At 44.6% G+C, this 19,770-nt stretch overlaps 1 protein-coding gene across 3 annotated transcripts in view; it reads left to right on the forward strand.

Annotated features, from left to right (window-relative positions):
- The window catches only part of LOC139405510 (E3 ubiquitin-protein ligase Midline-1-like), a 46,879-nt gene extending 27,999 nt beyond the window's left edge, over window positions 1-18,880 (forward strand). For all 3 annotated transcript variants that reach the window (XM_071147903.1, XM_071147905.1, XM_071147904.1), the window contains exons 3-10: window positions 3,106-3,201; window positions 5,239-5,346; window positions 8,979-9,127; window positions 9,237-9,364; window positions 10,018-10,161; window positions 16,306-16,467; window positions 16,884-17,091; window positions 17,318-18,880. In XM_071147903.1, coding sequence (XP_071004004.1) covers window positions 3,106-3,201; window positions 5,239-5,346; window positions 8,979-9,127; window positions 9,237-9,364; window positions 10,018-10,161; window positions 16,306-16,467; window positions 16,884-17,091; window positions 17,318-17,666 — 1,344 coding nt within the window. In that variant the 3' untranslated portion in view covers window positions 17,667-18,880. The remainder of the gene's footprint in view (window positions 1-3,105; window positions 3,202-5,238; window positions 5,347-8,978; window positions 9,128-9,236; window positions 9,365-10,017; window positions 10,162-16,305; window positions 16,468-16,883; window positions 17,092-17,317) is intronic.
- Window positions 18,881-19,770: the final 890 nt, after the last annotated feature.

Consider the following 19,770-nt stretch of genomic DNA (forward strand, 5'->3'; position numbering starts at 1 on the left):
GTAGTGGTAGAGTAGTGGTGTAATAATGTATTGTAGATATATAGTGGTAGAGTAGTGGTGTAATAATGTATTGTATTATAGATATATAGTGGTAGAGTAGTGGTGTAATAATGTATTGTAGATATGTAGTGGGAGAGTAGTGGTGTAATAATGTATTGTAGATATATAGTGGTAGAGTAGTGGTGTAATAATGTATTGTATTATAGATATATAGTGGTAGAGTAGTGGTGTAATAATGTGTTGTATTGTAGATATATAGTGGTGTAATAATGTATTGTATTGTAGATATATAGTGGTAGAGTAGTGGTGTAATAATGTATTGTAGATATATAGTGGTAGAGTAGTGGTGTAATAATGTATTGTATTATAGATATATAGTGGTAGAGTAGTGGTGTAATAATGTATTGTAGATATGTAGTGGGAGAGTAGTGGTGTAATAATGTATTGTAGATATATAGTGGTAGAGTAGTGGTGTAATAATGTATTGTATTATAGATATATAGTGGTAGAGTAGTGGTGTAATAATGTGTTGTATTGTAGATATATAGTGGTGTAATAATGTATTGTATTGTAGATATATAGTGGTAGAGTTGTGGTGTAATATTGTGTTGTATTGTAGATATATAGTGGTAGAGTAGTGGTGTAATAATGTATTGTAGATATATAGTGGTAGAGTAGTGGTGTAATAATGTATTGTAGATATATAGTGGTAGAGTAGTGGTGTAATAATGTGTTGTATTGTAGATATATAGTGGTAGAGTAGTGGTGTAATAATGTGTTGTATTGTAGATATATAGTGGTAGAGTAGTGGTGTAATAATGTATTGTATTATAGATATGTAGTGGTAGAGTAGTGGTGTAATAATGTATTGTAGATATATAGTGGTAGAGTAGTGGTGTAATAATGTATTGTATTGTAGATATATAGTGGTAGAGTAGTGGTGTAATAATGTGTTGTATTATAGATATATAGTGGTAGAGTAGTGGTGTAATAATGTGTTGTATTGTAGATATATAGTGGTAGAGTAGTGGTGTAATAATGTATTGTATTATAGATATATAGTGGTAGAGTAGTGGTGTAATAATGTATTGTAGATATATAGTGGTAGAGTAGTGGTGTAATAATGTATTGTATTATAGATATATAGTGGTAGAGTAGTGGTGTAATAATGTGTTGTATTGTAGATATATAGTGGTGTAATAATGTGTTGTATTGTAGATATATAGTGGTAGAGTAGTGGTGTAATAATATGTTGTATTGTAGATATATAGTGGTAGAGTAGTGGTGTGATAATATGTTGTATTGTAGATATATAGTGGTAGACTAGTGGTGTAATAATGTGTTGTATTGTAGATATATAGTGGTAGAGTAGTGGTGTAATAATGTATTGTAGATATATAGTGGTAGAGTAGAGGTGTAATAATGTCTTGTATTGTAGATATGTAGTGGTAGAGTAGTGGTGTAATAATGTGTTGTATTGTAGATATGTAGTGGTAGAGTAGTGGTGTAATAATGTGATGTATTGTAGATATATAGTGGTAGAGTAGTGGTGTAATAATGTATTATAGATATATAGTGGTAGAGTAGTGGTGTAATAATGTATTGTAGATATATAGTGGTAGAGTAGTGGTGTAATAATGCATTGTATTGTAGATATGTAGTGGTAGAGTAGTGGTGTAATAATGTATTGTAGATATATAGTGGTAGAGTAGTGGTGTAATAATGTATTGTATTATAGATATATAGTGGTAGAGTAGTGGTGTAATAATGTGTTGTATTGTAGATATATAGTGGTGTAATAATGTGTTGTATTGTAGATATATAGTGGTAGAGTAGTGGTGTAATAATGTATTGTATTGTAGATATATAGTGGTAGACTAGTGGTGTAATAATGTATTGTATTGTAGATATATAGTGGTAGAGTAGTGGTGTAATATTGTATTGTATTGTAGATATATAGTGGTAGAGTAGTGGTGTAATATTGTATTGTATTGTAGATATATAGTGGTAGAGTAGTGGTGTAATAATGTATTGTATTGTAGATATGTAGTGGTAGAGTAGTGGTGTAATAATGTGTTGTATTGTATTGTAGATATATAGTGGTGTAATAATGTATTGTATTGTAGATATGTAGTGGTAGAGTAGTGGTGTAATAATGTGTTGTATTGTAGATATATAGTGGTAGAGTAGTGGTGTAATAATGTGTTGTATTGTAGATATATAGTGGTAGAGTAGTGGTGTAATAATGTGTTGTATTGTAGATATGTAGTGGTAGAGTAGTGGTGTAATAATGTGTTGTATTGTAGATATATAGTGGTAGAGTAGTGGTGTAATAATGTATTGTAGATATGTAGTGGTAGAGTAGTGGTGTAATAATGTATTGTATTGTAGATATATAGTGGTAGAGTAGTGGTGTAATAATGTGTTGTATTGTAGATATATAGTGGTGTAATAATGTATTGTATTGTAGATATATAGTGGTAGAGTTGTGGTGTAATAATTTGTTGTATTGTAGATATATAGTGGTAGAGTAGTGGTGTAATAATGTATTGTAGATATATAATGGTAGAGTAGTGGTGTAATAATGTCTCTGTTATGTTTCGTATGTAATTGCCTTAATCTTGTTTTGGACCCCAGGAAGAGTAGATGCTGCCTTGGCAGCCGCTAATGGGGATCTGTAATAAAATACCAAGAAATAATTGAGCCCTAGGATACATCTCTGGCAGACGCTCTGCTTGTCCCTCTCAGCTTTGGCAGCTCAGTGAGCAGGCTGGATGATGGGAGCTCTGGCACTGGGGCTAGCTCAGAGGTGACTGACTGACTGACTGACAGACAGACAGACAGACAGACAGACAGACAGACAGACAGACAGACAGACAGACAGACAGACAGACAGAGACCAAATGGGACACAACCAGACCCTATGAAGGGACTGTCTGTTAGTGTATCGTCCTTTTCCAGTGCACAGCCATGAATGTGATTATGATTTTTCCTCCCCTTCTTTCCACATTTAGTTAAACGTTTACATTTTGCTTGCGGAATATTTTCAGCTACAGACTCTTTCTGTTGTTCATATTTGTTCTATTCTTTTTTTTCCCCCCACAGCAAACCTTGGACTCCAACCTCAGCAATCTGATTAAGAGGAACAACGAGTTGGAAACTCTGATGGGCAAGTTGATCCAGATCTGCCAACATGTGGAGGTAAGTAAGGATGTTTATCTGTTTCCGTATCAGGCTATTTGATACAGCTCTCAGTTTCAGTGGCATTTCTATTGTTTGACAGGTTAAGCTTTTTTTATTTCTTACTTGTATTGTAAATATTAGGTGTCAGATAAGACACATTTTACAGTAGTTGCTGACGTACAGTAGATATACAAATATTTTGTTCAAAAAATCTTTGGGGTGTAGGAAAGAGATGTAGGAGAGAGATGTAGGAAAGAGATGTAGGAGAGAGATGTAGGAGAGAGATGTAGGAGAGAGATGTAGGAGAGAGATGAAGAGAGAGATTTAGGAGAGAGAGATGAAGGAGAGAGATGAAGGAGAGAGATTTAGGAGAGAGATGTAGGAGAGAGATGTAGGAGAGAGAGATGTAGGAGAGAGAGATGTAGGAGAGAGGTGTAGCAGAGAGATGTAGGAGAGAGATGTAGGAGAGAGATGTAGGAGAGAGAGATGTAGGAGAGAGATAGAGGAGAGAGAGATGTAGGAGAGAGAGATGTAGGAGAGAGAGATGAAGGAGAGAGATGTAGGAGAGAGAGAGGAGAGAGATGAAGGAGAGAGATTTAGGAGAGAGATGTAGGAGAGAGATGTAGGAGAGAGATGTAGGAGAGAGATGAAGGAGAGAGATGAAGGAGAGAGATTTAGGAGAGAGATGTAGGAGAGAGATGTAGGAGAGAGAGATGTAGGAGAGAGATGTAGGTGAGAGAGAGGAGAGAGATGAAGGAGAGAGATTTAGGAGAGAGATGTAGGAGAGAGATGTAGGAGAGAGAGATGTAGAAGAGAGAGATGTAGGAGAGAGAGATGTAGGAGAGAGATGTAGGAGAGAGATGAAGGAGAGAGATGTAGAAGAGAGATGAAGGAGAGAGATGTAGGAGAGAGATTTAGGAGAGAGATGAAGGATAGAGATGTAGGAGAGAGATGTAGGAGAGAGAGATGTAGGAGAGAGAGATGAAGGAGAGAGATGTAGGAGAGAGAGATGAAGGAGAGAGATGTAGGAGAGAGATGTAGGAGAGAGAGATGTAGGAGAGAGATGTAGGAGAGAGAGATGTAGGAGAGAGATGTAGAAGAGAGATGTAGGAGAGAGATGTAGGAGCGAGATGTAGGAGAGAGATATAGGAGAGAGATGTAGGAGAGAGTGGGCCAGTAGCAGCTCTGGCTGTATGTGGGAAAGCAAAAACAATTGTTGCAATGACTAGGCTCAGCTGACTCTCACCTGTGGCACTATGCTACCCTGTGTATGGTGACAGCGGTTTGTACATAGAATGACATACTAGAAATGTCATTTAATAGGATCTCTATGGCTGCGTAGATCTATCCTGGGAAATAATAGATAGCCTACTGCCTCAGGTTATATATGAGCCAGGGGGGCTTTGTTACAGTCTATGAGCATTATCTAATAAATTGTACTCCTGTGGCCTAACTCAGGGTCACCCAGGGTGTTTCTTGGTAGTCTTAAACAAATCTACTTTGAAACAAAATTCAACATCTCACACACCTGGTTATGGACTTAAGAAAATGAGAGACCTGTACCATGTCAGATATAGGGTTGAAATGTATTACATGTTGAGTTTGCATCCCAATATTACACTTTGTATACATCACAGAATACTTCTAAAATAAGAAAAAAACATTTGACATAGAAACACCAGATTTTATGGGAGAAAAAAAAAGAAGGTTTCATGACATTCTACCCAATGAAGCCACCAGAGTGCATTGTGGTAATTTGACTGCAGGAAAGGGCTACAACAATTCCTGTCTGTATAACAACCGGCCGTGACTGGGAGTCCCATAGGGCAGAGCACAATTGACCCAGCGTCGCCCGGGTTAGGCCAGGATAGGACGTCATTGCAAATAAGAATTTGTTCTTAATTAACTGACTTGCCTAGTTAAATAAAGGTTAAATAAATAAAACAAAGTTTTAAATAAATTAAAAAAAATACAAATGTCTGTAAAATGCTATGTTTTATCCTGTCAATGCCAAACATAAAGTATTAGATATCCCTGTCCTGATCTGTTTCCAAGGGGAATGCATCAAGACAAGAGAACAAGCTCCTGGAAGAGTGTGACCTCCTGATGGACGTGGTACAGCAGAGAAGACAGATCATAGCCACCAAGATAAACGAGGGAAAGGTAATACTCCATACTGCCCTCCTCCTCCCCTATAGACGTTTGCAACTGTCAACAACAGCCACAAGTCAAAACGTGCAAGTAGACATTGCAGCCCTTATGGCAAAAACACCTCACTACATTACTGTGACAATGTAATCAGTCACAAGGCAATGTTCTGATTCCACCTTGTTGTGACTGATGGCAACGTTCTGATTCCACCTTGTTGTGACTGATGGCAACGTTCTGATTCCACCTTGTTGTGACTGAGGGCAATGTTCTGATTCCACCTTGTTGTGACTGATGGCAATGTTCTGATTCCATCTTGTTGTGATTGATGGCAATGTTCTGATTCCACCTTGTTGTGATTGATGGCAATGTTCTGATTCCACCTTGTTGTGACTGATGGCAACGTTCTGATTCCACCTTGTTGTGACTGATGGCAATGTTCTGATTCCACCTTGTTGTGACTGATGGCAACGTTCTGATTCCACCTTGTTGTGACTGAGGGCAACGTTCTGATTCCACCTTGTTGTGACTGATGGCAACGTTCTGATTCCACCTTGTTGTGACTGATGGCAACGTTCTGATTCCACCTTGTTGTGACTGATGGCAACGTTCTGATTCCACCTTGTTGTGACTGATGGCAACGTTCTGATTCCACCTTGTTGTGACTGAGGGCAATGTTCTGATTCCACCTTGTTGTGACTGATGGCAACGTTCTGATTCCACCTTGTTGTGACTGATGGCAACGTTCTGATTCCACCTTGTTGTGACTGATGGCAACGTTCTGATTCCACCTTGTTGTGACTGATGGCAATGTTCTGATTCCACCTTGTTGTGACTGATGGCAACGTTCTAATTCCACAGTGCTGTGATTGATGGCAACGTTCTGATTCCACCTTGTTGTGACTGATGGCAACGTTCTGATTCCACCTTGTTGTGACTGATGGCAATGTTCTGATTCCACCTTGTTGTGACTGATGGCAACGTTCTGATTCCACCTTGTTGTGACTGAGGGCAACGTTCTGATTCCACCTTGTTGTGACTGATGGCAACGTTCTGATTCCACCTTGTTGTGACTGATGGCAACGTTCTGATTCCACCTTGTTGTGACTGATGGCAACGTTCTGATTCCACCTTGTTGTGACTGATGGCAACGTTCTGATTCCACCTTGTTGTGACTGAGGGCAATGTTCTGATTCCACCTTGTTGTGACTGATGGCAACGTTCTGATTCCACCTTGTTGTGACTGATGGCAACGTTCTGATTCCACCTTGTTGTGACTAATGGCAACGTTCTGATTCCACCTTGTTGTGACTGATGGCAACGTTCTGATTCCACCTTGTTGTGACTGATGGCAACGTTCTAATTCCACCTTGCTGTGATTGATGGCAACGTTCTGATTCCACCTTGTTGTGACTGATGGCAACGTTCTGATTCCACCTTGTTGTGACTGATGGCAATGTTCTGATTCCACCTTGTTGTGACTGAGGGCAACGTTCTGATTCCACCTTGTTGTGACTGATGGCAACGTTCTGATTCCACCTTGTTGTGACTGATGGCAATGTTCTGATTCCACCTTGTGATTGATGGCAATGTTCTGATTCCACCTTGTTGTGATTGATGGCAACGTTCTGATTCCAACTTGTTGGGGGGGGGGGGGGGGCTGCCTTAACCGACATCCACGTCTTGGGTTAACTGCAGAAGGACAGATTTTTACCTTGTCAGCTTGGGGGATTCGATCCAGCAACCTTTTGTTTACTAACCCTCTGTAAAGGTGTTGTTACTAGACATGGACAGCTTTCACTGACTGTGTTATTTTATTTACCCTTTACTTAACCTTTTATTTAACGAGTCAAATCAGTTAAGAACAATTTACAATGGAGTACCTACCCCGTCCCAACCCTAACCCGGACAACGCTGGGCCAGTTGCTCGCCGCCCTATGGGACTCCCAATCACAGTCGGTTGTGATACAGCCTGGAATGGAACCAGGCTCTGTAGTGACGCCTCTAGCAGTGAGATGCAGTGCCTCAGACCGCTGCACCACTCGGGAGCCCCAGTGCCACTGCAGTGTACCTCAAGAGGCAAACATAAGTCTGCTTTCTTCTTTAATGGAATGTATGACGAACATAATTTACTCTGGAATGCCTATTTGATGAAAATCAGTGTTGTCAGGTCATCACTATGTGACTGCTCTAACTAGAGTAGCTTTGTTTTGTGTGTGCTATACAGTATTGTATTCTGTAGTATGCCAGCTCACTGGTAGTAATGGAGGAGACATTGCACAGTATTTATGCATCTGAAACAAATCCACTCTGCTCCTTGAGTGGTTTCCCTTCCTTTCCCCCCATTAAGTGTCATTAGAGAGTGCTCTGGGGGGGGGGGGGGGGGGGAATGCCGCTGGCATGCTGTACCATGTTCAGTGTTAGAGCCACATCAGACCTGTTTCCTGTGATCTGGCCCCTCTGAGGAACACTGCTTCCTTCCTCGCCCCGTGCCTCGTTTCAAAGTCAGGAGGCTGCTCTCTGTTCCCTGCTCTCTGTTCTCCCCTCTCTGCTCTCTCCTCTGCTTTCTCCTCTGCTCTCCCCTGCTCTCCCTTGCTCTCTCCTCTGCTCTCCCCTCTCTGCTCTCCCCTCTCTGCACTCTCCTCTCTGCTCTCTCCTTCCTGCTCTCTCCTTTCTGCTCTCTCCTCTCTTTTCCCTGATCTCTCCTCTGCTCTCTCCTCTGCTCTCCCCTGCTCTCTCCTCTGCTCTCCCCTCTCCCCTCTCTGCTCTCTGCTCTCTGCTCTCCCCTCTCTGCTCTCCCCTCTCTGCTCCCTGCTCTCTCCTCTGCTCTCCCCTCTCTGCTCTCCCCTCTCTGCTCCCTGCTCTCTCCTCTGCTCTCCTCTGCTCTGCTCTCTCCTCTGCTCTCCCCTCTGCTCCCTGCTCTCTCCTCTGCCCTCTCCTCTCTGCTTCCTGCTCTCTCCTCTCTTCTTCCTGCTCTCTCCTCTCTGCTTTCTGCTCTCTCCTCTCTTCTTCCTGCTCTCTCCTCTCTGCTGCCTGCTCTCTCGTCTCCCCTCTCTCCTCTCTCCCCTCTCCCCTCTCTGCTCTCTGCTTCCTGCTCTCCCCTCTCTCATCTCCTCTCCTCTCTCCTCTCACCTATCCCCTCTCTGCTCTCTGCTTCCTGCTCTCCCCTCTCTCATCTCTTCTCCTCTCTCCTCTCACCTATCCCCTCTCTCCTCTCTCATCTCACCTATCCCCTCTCTCCTCTCTCCTCTCTGCTCTCACCTCTCACCTATCCCCTCTCTTCTCTCTGCTCCCTGACAATGGACAGAGGGGGTAAGCAGGCATGTTCCGTTACCATGGTGATGTTTTGGATAATGTAGATACTCCTCATTCCATCCTCAAAGTTGATCACTTGGCTGCTTGGCTAATCATGATGGTCGAAGCAAATTTGATTAGATAAAAACACGCAAAGCATGTTTTTTGAATTCGAGAAAAATGGTGACATGATTATGTACAATTGAATGACCTCTCGATTGTGACCTTTTGAATAAAGAACTGTCAACTCAATTGAACCTGCTGTAGTACAGACGTGTCTGAAGCCGCAGTAGCTGCAGTCTATTCGTCTGTCCCTGCACCGGGGTATTGAATAATCCATCGTTTCCTCTCAGGCTATCCGTCTGCGAAAGCTAGCCCAGCAGATCGCCACCTGCAAGCAGATCATCGAGAGATCGTCATCCCTCATCACTCAGGCAGATCACACCCTGAGGGAGGGAGACCACGCCCGCTTCCTGCAGACAGCCAAAAGCATCTGCGAGAGGTGAGCTATCAAGTGGTTGTTGTGATAATGCTTCAAACAGTCTCAACTGACAGAGTCCCAGGTTGTAACGAGAGAAATGTCATGTGAACTATATATCGTTGTGTTTTAGAGTGTCCATGGCGACAGCATCCTCTCAGATCCTGATACCAGAGATCAACCTGAATGACACCTTTGATACGTTTGCGTTGGACTTTACAAGGGAAAAGAAAATGCTGGAAGGCTTGGATTACCTCACAGGTGAACGCAATTCCGCCTGTTATCTATCTCTTCCCATCTTTTCAGTCAGAAATATATTGAGAACATATCTATAACTCAGGTCTATCTGAAATGAGACATTCTGGCACAGTGCAATTTCTCTGTTTATCTATTTTCTCCAGCAGTCAAATATAAAAACATCTACACTGTAGCTTCTCAAATTGTTTTTGTCACATGCTTGGTAAACTACAGGTGTAAACTAACAGTTCGGGGTTTGTTTACAGTTGAATTAATTGGATTTAAATTGTTCTGGCTTTTGGGTAATTCTCCACAGGATGTATTCTGTACTACATGTAACTCTACATCCAATAACTTAACCAAATGAATCACACGGCACAATTTTTATTTATATATGAAAAAAAATCACCTTTATTTAACCAGGTAGGCCAGTTGAAAACAAGTTCTCATTTACAACTTCGAACTGGCCAATGAAGTCACAGCCCCTTGCAAGAGTGGACTAGAATTTATCTACCAACCCAAATATCCAACCCCTTTTGGTCCAAAAAGAATAGTGTTTTTTTTTTGTAAATCCAATGTGCTGTAGTGAGTAGTGTCTACTGTTCATCATTGTTGTCCTAAATAAATGACAAGCACCAGAGACGTGAAGAAAAACAACTAAATGTTTCTATTTTCAGCACCAAATCCCCCAATAATCCGGGAGGAATTATGTACAGCATCGTATGACACCATCACTGTTCACTGGACATCAGATGACGAGTTCTGCGTGGTCTCCTATGAGCTGCAGTATGCCATCTTCACGGGACAAGCCAATGTCGTCAGTACGTACGCATGTCCTAGATCTCCTCAGTACAGTTCGCTGTGTGACTGTACAGCGTGCCTGTTGTGGTATAAACTGTTCAATCGTGAAAGGTCTGAGTGGCTATCTGACTATCTGAGTGGCTATCTGACTATCTGAGTGGCCATCTGACTATCTGAGTGGCTATCTGACTATCTGAGTGGCTATCTGACTATCTGAGTGGCTATCTGACTGTCTGAGTGGCTATCTGACTATCTGTGTCATGTACTGTCATGTTGTGTCTTGTCTCTGTCCTTTCCCTTCACCCTGTCTCCCTCTGCTGGTCGTTGTTAGGTTACCTTTTCTCCCCCGCTTTCCCCCAGCTGTTCCTTGTCTCCTCTGACTACCCATTCACCCCGTTTCCCACCTGTTCCCTTTTTCCCTCTGATTAGGTCCCTATATCTCTCTCTGTTTCTGTTCCTGTCCTTGTCGGATTCTTGTTTGTTGTGTTTCATGCCTGAGCCAGACTATCGTCATGTTTGCTGTAACCTTGTCCTGTCCTGTCGGAATCTGCCGGTCTATCTGAGCCTACCTATGTTTGGTTATTAAAGAAGCTCTGTTTAAGTTAGTTCGCTTTTGGGTCCTCATTCACTCCCCATAACAGAAGAATCCGACCAAGAATGGACCCAGCGACTTCGGATCCTCTCCACTCAGCCGTCGGGATCCAGGGAGCGATGCTAGGCAGACACGAGCAGGAAGTGTCTGCTGCTCGACATGCCGTTGAGACCCTGGCCACCCAAGTCTCCAACCTCACAGAACAGGTTCACCATCTCCGCCTCGATCCACCGGCCACTTCCAGGGCTTTCGAATCTCCGGAGCCCAGAATCAATAACCCGCCGTGTTACTCTGGGGAGCCCACTGAATGCCGCTCGTTCCTCACCCAGTGTGATATTGTGTTTTCTCTCCAGCCCAACACTTACTCCAGGAGCACTGCTCGTGTCGCCTACGTCATATCTCTCCTTATTGGACGGGCTCGTGAGTGGGGCACGGCAATCTGGGAGGCAAGGGCTGAGTGTACTAACCAGTATCAGGACTTTAAGGAGGAGATGATACGGGTTTTTGATCGATCTGTTTTTGGGGAGGAGGCTTCCAGGGCCCTGTCTTCCCTATGTCAAGGCAATCGATCCATAACAGACTACTCTATTGAGTTTCGCACTCTTGCTGTCTTCAGTGGCTGGAACGAGCCGGCCTTGCTCGCTCGTCTTCTGGAGGGTTTCCGCGCAGAGGTAAAGGATGAGATTCTCTCCCGGGAGGTTCCTTCCAGCGTGGATTCCTTGATTGAACTCGCTATTCGCATTGAGCGACGGGTTGATCTTCGTCACCGAGCTCGTGGAAAGGAGCTCGCGCTCTCCGTCGCCTCCCTCTCCGCATCACTACCATCTTCCTCTGCCGGCTCGGGTGCTGAGCCCATGCAGCTGGGAGGTATCCGCATCTCGACTAAGGAGAGGGAACGGAGAATCACCAACCGCCTCTGTCTCTATTGCGGTTCCGCTGGTCATTTTGTCACTTCATGTCCAGTAAAAGGCCAGAGCTCGTCAGTAAGCGGAGGGCTACTGGTGAGCGCTACTACTCCTGTCTCTCCTTCAAGATCCTGCACTACCTTGTCGGTCCATCTACGCTGGACCGGTTCGTCAGCTTCCTGCAGTGCCTTAATAGACTCTGGGGCGGAGGGCTGTTTTATGGACGAGACCTGGGCTCGGGAACATGACATTCCTCTCAGACAGTTAAAGGAGCCCACGGCCTTGTTCGCCCTGGATGGTAGTCCTCTCCCCAGGATTCAGCGTGAGACGCTACCTTTAACCCTCACTGTTTCTGGTAATCATAGTGAAACCATTTCTTTTTTAATTTTTCGTTCACCTTTTACACCTGTTGTTTTGGGCCATCCCTGGCTAGTTTGTCATAATCCTTCCATTAATTGGTCTAGTAATTCTATCCTCTCCTGGAACGTCTCTTGTCATGTGAAATGTTTAATGTCTGCTATCCCTCCTGTTTCCTCTGTCTCTTCTTCACAGGAGGAGCCTGGTGATTTGACAGGGGTGCCGGAGGAATATCACGATCTGCGCACGGTGTTCAGTCGGTCCAGGGCCACCTCTCTTCCTCCACACCGGTCGTATGATTGTAGTATTGATCTCCTTCCGGGAACCACCCCCCCCCGGGGTAGACTATACTCTCTGTCGGCTCCCGAACGTAAGGCTCTCGAAGATTATTTGTCTGTAGCTCTTGACGCCGGTACCATAGTCCCCTCCTCCTCTCCCGCCGGAGCGGGGTTTTTTTTTGTCAAGAAGAAGGATGGGTCTCTGCGCCCCTGCATAGATTATCGAGGGCTGAATGACATAACAGTGAAGAATCGTTATCCGCTTCCTCTTATGTCTTCAGCCTTCGAGATCCTGCAGGGAGCCAGGTTTTTTGGAAGTTGGACCTTCGTAACGCTTACCATCTCGTGCGCATCAGGGAGGGGGACGAGTGGAAGACGGCGTTTAACACTCCGTTAGGGCACTTTGAATACCGGGTTCTCCCTTTCGGCCTCTCTAACGCTCCAGCTGTCTTTCAGGCATTAGTCAATGATGTCCTGAGAGACATGCTGAACATCTTTGTTTTCGTTTACCTTGACGATATCCTGATTTTTTCACCGTCACTCCAGATTCATGTTCAGCACGTTCGACGTGTCCTCCAGCGCCTTTTAGAGAATTGTCTTTTTGTGAAGGCTGAGAAGTGCACTTTTCATGCCTCCTCCGTCACATTTCTCGGTTCTGTTATTTCCGCTGAAGGCATTAAGATGGATCCCGCTAAGGTCCAAGCTGTCATTGATTGGCCCGTCCCTAAGTCACGCGTCGAGCTGCAGCGCTTTCTCGGCTTCGCGAACTTCTATCGTCGTTTCATCCGTAATTTCGGTCAGGTGGCAGCTCCTCTCACAGCCCTTACTTCTGTCAAGACGTGCTTTAAGTGGTCCGTTTCCGCCCAGGGAGCTTTTGATCTCCTCAAGAATCGTTTTACATCCGCTCCTATCCTTGTTACACCTGACGTCTCTAGACAGTTCGTTGTCGAGGTTGACGCGTCAGAGGTGGGCGTGGGAGCCATCCTTTCTCAGCGCTCCCTCTCTGACGACAAGGTCCACCCATGCGCGTATTTTTCTCATCGCCTGTCGCCGTCGGAACGTAACTATGATGTGGGTAACCGCGAACTGCTCGCCATCCGGTTAGCCCTAGGCGAATGGCGATAGTGGTTGGAGGGGGCGACCGTTCCTTTTGTCGTTTGGACTGACCATAGGAACCTTGAGTACATCCGTTCTGCCAAACGACTTAATGCGCGTCAGGCGCGTTGGGCGCTGTTTTTCGCTCGTTTCGAGTTCGTGATTTCTTATCGTCCGGGCTCTAAGAACACCAAGCCTGATGCTTAGTCTCGTCTCTTCAGTTCTTCAGTAGCCTCCACTGACCCCGAGGGGATTCTCCCTGAGGGGCGTGTTGTCGGGTTGACTGTCTGGGGAATTGAGAGGCAGGTAAAACAAGCGCTCACTCACACTCCGTCGCCGCGCGCTTGTCCTAGGAACCTTCTTTTCGTTCCCGTTCCTACTCGTCTGGCCGTTCTTCAGTGGGCTCACTCTGCCAAGTTAGCCGGCCACCCTGGCGTTCGGGGTACGCTTGCTTCCATTCGCCAGCGTTTTTGGTGGCCCACCCGGGAGCATGACACGCGTCGTTTCGTGGCTGCTTGTTCGGTCTGCGCGCAGACTAAGTCCGGTAACTCTCCTCCTGCCGGCCGTCTCAGGCCGCTTCCTATTCCCTCTCGACCGTGGTCTCACATCGCCTTAGATTTTGTCACCGGACTGCCTTCGTCAGCGGGGAAGACTGTTATTCTTACGGTTGTCGATAGGTTCTCTAAGGCGGCTCATTTCATTCCCCTTGCTAAGCTTCCTTCTGCTAAAGAGACGGCACAAATCATCATCGAGAATGTTTTCAGAATTCATGGCCTTCCGTCAGACGTCGTTTCGGACAGAGGTCCGCAATTCACGTCTCAATTTTGGAGGGAGTTTTGCCGTTTGATTGGGGCTTCCGTCAGTCTCTCTTCCGGCTTTCACCCCCAGTCTAACGGTCAAGCAGAACGGGCCAATCAGACTATTGGTCGCATCTTACGCAGTCTTTCTTTTCGTAACCCTGCGTCTTGGTCAGAACAGCTCCCCTGGGCAGAATACGCCCACAACTCGCTTCCTTCGTCTGCGACCGGGCTATCTCCTTTTCAGAGTAGCCTCGGGTACCAGCCTCCGCTGTTCTCATCTCAGTTCGCCGAGTCCAGCGTCCCCTCCGCTCAGGCTTTTGTCCAACGTTGCGAGCGCACCTGGAAGAGGGTCAGGTCTGCACTTTGCCGTTATAGGACGCAGACTGTGAGGGCTGCTAATAAGCGTAGAACTAAGAGTCCTAGATATTGTCGCGGTCAGAGAGTTTGGCTCTCCACTCAGAACCTTCCCCTTAAGACGGCTTCTCGCAAGTTGACCCCGCGGTTCATTGGTCCGTTCCGTATTTCTCGGGTCATTAATCCTGTCGCAGTTCGACTTCTTCTTCCGCGATACCTTCGTCGCGTCCACCCGGTCTTCCATGTCTCCTGCATCAAGCCCGTCCTTCGCGCCCCCGCTCGTCTTCCCCCCCCCCCCCCCCCATCCTTGTCGAGGGCGCACCCATCTACAGGGTCCGTAGAATTTTGGACATGCGTCCTCGGGGCCGTGGTCACCAGTACCTCGTAGATTGGGAGGGGTACGGTCCTGAGGAGAGGAGTTGGGTTCCCTCTCGGGACGTGCTGGACCGTGCGCTGATCGAGGATTTCCTCCGTTGCCGCCAGGTTTCCTCCTCGAGTGCGCCAGGAGGCGCTCGGTGAGTGGGGGGGTACTGTCATGTACTGTCATGTTGTGTCTTGTCTCTGTCCTTTCCCTTCACCCTGTCTCCCTCTGCTGGTCGTTGTTAGGTTACCTTTTCTCCCCCGCTTTCCCCCAGCTGTTCCTTGTCTCCTCTGACTACCCATTCACCCCGTTTCCCACCTGTTCCCTTTTTCCCTCTGATTAGGTCCCTATATCTCTCTCTGTTTCTGTTCCTGTCCTTGTCGGATTCTTGTTTGTTGTGTTTCATGCCTGAGCCAGACTATCGTCATGTTTGCTGTAACCTTGTCCTGTCCTGTCGGAATCTGCCGGTCTATCTGAGCCTACCTATGTTTGGTTATTAAAGAAGCTCTGTTTAAGTTAGTTCGCTTTTGGGTCCTCATTCACTCCCCATAACAATCTGAGTGGCCATATGACTATCTGAGTGGCCATATGACTATCTGAGTGGCCATCTGACTATCTGAGTGGCCATCTGACTATCTGAGTGGCCATCTGACTATCTGAGTGGCCATCTGACTATCTGAGTGGCCATCTGACTATCTGAGTGGCCATCTGACTATCTGAGTGGCTATCTGATTATCTGAGTGGCTATTTGACTATCTGAGTGACCATCTGACTATCTGAGTGACCATCTGACTATCTGAGTGACCATATGACTATCTGAGTGGCTATCTGACTATCTGAGTGGCTATCTGACTATCTGAGTGGCTATCTGACTATCTGAGTGGCTCCTGCTGTGAATAGCTTTGGGCCGATCAAATAAAGCATTTTTTAATTTCAGAAGGGCGGCAACAACCATGCTTTCCTTTCATTGGATAATAAGACGATAATAAGATATCAGAGATCTCTGCTGTGTATCTCTGCTAGAGACTGATCCAGGCCAGAGTATATAGGCTGAGTCAGACTGGATTCCAATCCAGATGGAGATTTGTGTTTCCCTGCGGCTCATGTAAGTGGCAGACTGTTGGAACAGATCACCCTAGCAAGGGTTGCAAGAAATTGTCCCTCTTCTGCCCCAGGGCCTGTTCATACTACAGTGAGCGGACAATGTTATTGTGTACGACGGGTCACGCAGAGAAATAACAGCACGTGAGAGGTTATGACAATACAGATGCTAGAATTACCACAATCTTGATTTGATGACAACAAAGTATTAATTGAAGGTGTTGTTATGTCAACGAATGTCTGTTACATTTGTGTGTTGTGTTACAATCCAGTGGTTGTAGCTCCTGTTATTTAACTGACTCGACTTTGTCTGTGCTCTAGGTTTGTGTAACTCGGCTGACAGCTGGATGATTGTGCCCAACATCAAGCAGAACCACTACACCGTGCATGGACTCCAGTGTGGCACCAAGTACATCTTCATGGTCAAAGCCATCAACCAGGCAGGGAGTCGCAGCAGTGTGCCTGGGAAGCTCAAGACCAACAGTATGTCAGAGTTTCCAATAGCTGTACCGTGCTGACGTCATTAAACCTTCTTAGGAGATATTGACATATGGAGATATTTACGAGCGTATTTACAATTGTTTACTGTTAAATTATAAACTGGGTGGTTCGGGCCCTGAATGCTGATTGGCTGAAAGCTGTGGTATTTCAGATCGTATATCACGGGTATGACAAAACATGTATTTTTACTGCTCTAATTACGTTGGTAACCAGTTTATAACAGCAATAAGGCACCTCGGGGGTTTGTGGTATATGGCCAATATACCACGGCTAAGGGCTGTGTCCAGGCACTCCGCGTTGCGTCGTGCTTAAGAACAGCCCTTAGCCGTGGTATATTGGCCATATATCACACACCACCCCAGGCCTTATTTCTTAATTAATCTATGGTCCATTTACAGGTCAGCCGTTCAAGTTGGACCCAAAGTCTGCTCACAAGAAGCTGAAGGTCTCCCACGACAACCTGACGGTGGAGCGAGACGAGACGTCGTCCAAGAAGAGCCACAATCAGGACCGCTTCACCAGCCAGGGCAGCTACGGCGTCACTGGGAATGTGTACATCGACAGCGGGCGCCACTACTGGGAGGCCTTGATAGGAGGGAGCACATGGTAAGAATATGGACCTGTCGTGCCTCAGATACCTCAGACCAGAACATATGGAGAGACAAAGGTGTGTGAGATTCACATTGGGAAATCCAATCACAGTCTCTGTTACACTAGAATCTTGAAATCTAAAAATCTCTAGGACGCTAGGAGTCCTGTCATTTCCCACAGGTGCTATTTGACCTCAACTAGAGAATGAGCCATTAACATGCTATTTTTCTATCTTCATCAGGTTTGCTGTGGGCGTTGCTTACAAGTCAGCACCGAAACACGAGTGGATCGGCAAGAACTCGGCCTCGTGGGTATTATCTCGATGCAACAACTCCTGGGTAGTACGTCACAACAGCAAGGAGATGCCCATCGAGCCGTCCCCCCACCTGCGTCGCGTGGGGGTGTTGTTGGACTACGACGCCGGTTCCCTGGCCTTCTACGATGGCGCCGGCTCACAGCACCTGTACACGTTCGACATCACCTTTGCTCAGCCAGTGTGTCCCGTGTTCAACGTGTGGAACAAGTGTCTGACTGTTCTCACGGGGCTGCCCATCCCAGACCACCTCGAGGGGACAGACTGCCAGGATTAACAGGCCAGCTAATGCAACACAAAGGGAGCAGAACAGACCCACTTCAGCCTCACCTGGCTGCCTTTGTGTCACACCATCCATGCTGTATAAAGCAGAACAAAGCCATGGTGCCAGATCAGTCTCCAATCATTCTCTTATAGAAGCAAATACATTGTTTTTTAAAAATTATTTATGGAAACCATTTATTGGGTTAAAAAAAATATTGCAGATTTTATTTCTTGCTTTAACACATTAATATTCACTGCTATATTTATGCTTGTTGGTTTTGGGATGTGCTTAGAGAGGAAGGTGGGTATAACGTTTTCAAATTCATTGAAACTTATTGTATTTCTAAGCAGGCAGTGGTTAGAGCGTTGGGCCAGTAACCAAAAGGTTGCTAGTTCGAATCCCTGAGCTGACAAGGTAATACGTCTGTCTTTCTGTTGTTCTGCCCCTGAACAAGGCAGTTAATCCTCTGTTCCCCGGGCAGGCCGTCATTGCCTAGTTAAACAAAACAAAATGAAAAGCCCTGAGATGAGTTTATTTCATACAGTATTACACATACAGTAGATTGTTGACCGTTGTCCATGTATCAGTCATTAGCAGCATGTTGCTAAATGTTTTACATGTAACCTGTTTATTTTGACATGTCATCGTGACATCATCATGACATCATCATTACATCATCATGACATCCGTTCCTCTGATTACAGAGCAGTTATAACAGGAATATTCATCTACAATCTTCTGTTTCATACAAGATCCTCTCCATGATTTTTCTTATGTATTAGGATGATGTTTGTGAAAATAAACATGTTAAGAGTTCATTTTAATAGTTAATCTGCCTCTTTTACAATTCTAAAATCACAGCACTTCTAATGCACTGACAACTGGACTATTAATTGACAAACTCACAAGGACACAATTCTTCATCTCTTTGTCAAAAAAAAGGCACTGCGATGTGAAAAACGTTGATTCATGTTGAAAACTTCTAAAGAAAAGCCATTTGAAGTGACATTTCAATACAGAAATATTGTCTTAATTGTAATTAGAAACAACATGTGCAATCTCTGTAAATACCTTACTGTTTTCTTCTCACCTATTGGCTCGGTATGTTCACATGCCGGTACCTTTGGTATTTGAGCAATTTGACTTTTTGCGATGCATCATTATTGTCACACATTGTTAAAAAATGTAATAAAATTACCTAAATAAAGTGTGAATTGTAATGATAATGCTTTTTATTTGTCTGTTACCTAATCTTAACTAATTTTCATTTAATTCAGACACACACTCTGTAGGCAAAACAAAAGAAAACCACTTGATATTTTGTGGCTTAGATTCATTTCACCGATTTATAAGGTGCCGTGAAGTGTTAGGTGGCTGTATATCACTATTAATCTACAGACCACTTCAGCACCGTACAACAACGATGAAGCTGTGATGAGATTCCTTCTGACATCTCTCTTTATCCTCCAGTAAGACCCCACTGGACCCCGATCCTTTCAACTAGTAGTAGACTTTAAAAAAAGATCTGAACTCACTGTGACCTCACCAGCAGACACCCTCGTGACATGGATCATGACAGAGCCCGAGTGCACGAACACAGTCCAGCTAGAATTATGTTGATTGGAGACGTCTGTAAATAATTTATTTACAAAAATATATGTGTTTAAAGACTGTGAAAAGGTTTTGCTAGTCAATTTGATCAAATGTGCATTTGTGGTATTTACACAGTGGTATTAACATACACTTATTTGTTTAAATAACATTATACAAGCTGAAAAACGAGATATTTACACAGTACAATAACATACCTTATTTGTTTAAATAACATTATACAAGCTGAAAAACGAGGTATTTACACAGTGGTATTAACATACACTTATTTGTTTAAATAACATTATACAAGCTGAAAAACGAGGTATTTACACAGTGGTATTAACATACACTTATTTGTTTAAATAACATTATACAAGCTGAAAAACGAGGTATTTACACAGTACAATAGCATACCTTATTTGTTTAAATAACATTATACAAGCTGAAAAACAAGGTATTTACACAGTACAATAACATACCTTATTTGTTTAAATAAAAGTACACAGGGTGAAATAGCAGGTGC

The sequence above is a fragment of the Oncorhynchus clarkii genome, chromosome 3 (assembly GCF_045791955.1).
Source record: "Oncorhynchus clarkii lewisi isolate Uvic-CL-2024 chromosome 3, UVic_Ocla_1.0, whole genome shotgun sequence".
In the NCBI taxonomy this organism is placed as follows: domain Eukaryota; kingdom Metazoa; phylum Chordata; class Actinopteri; order Salmoniformes; family Salmonidae; genus Oncorhynchus; species Oncorhynchus clarkii.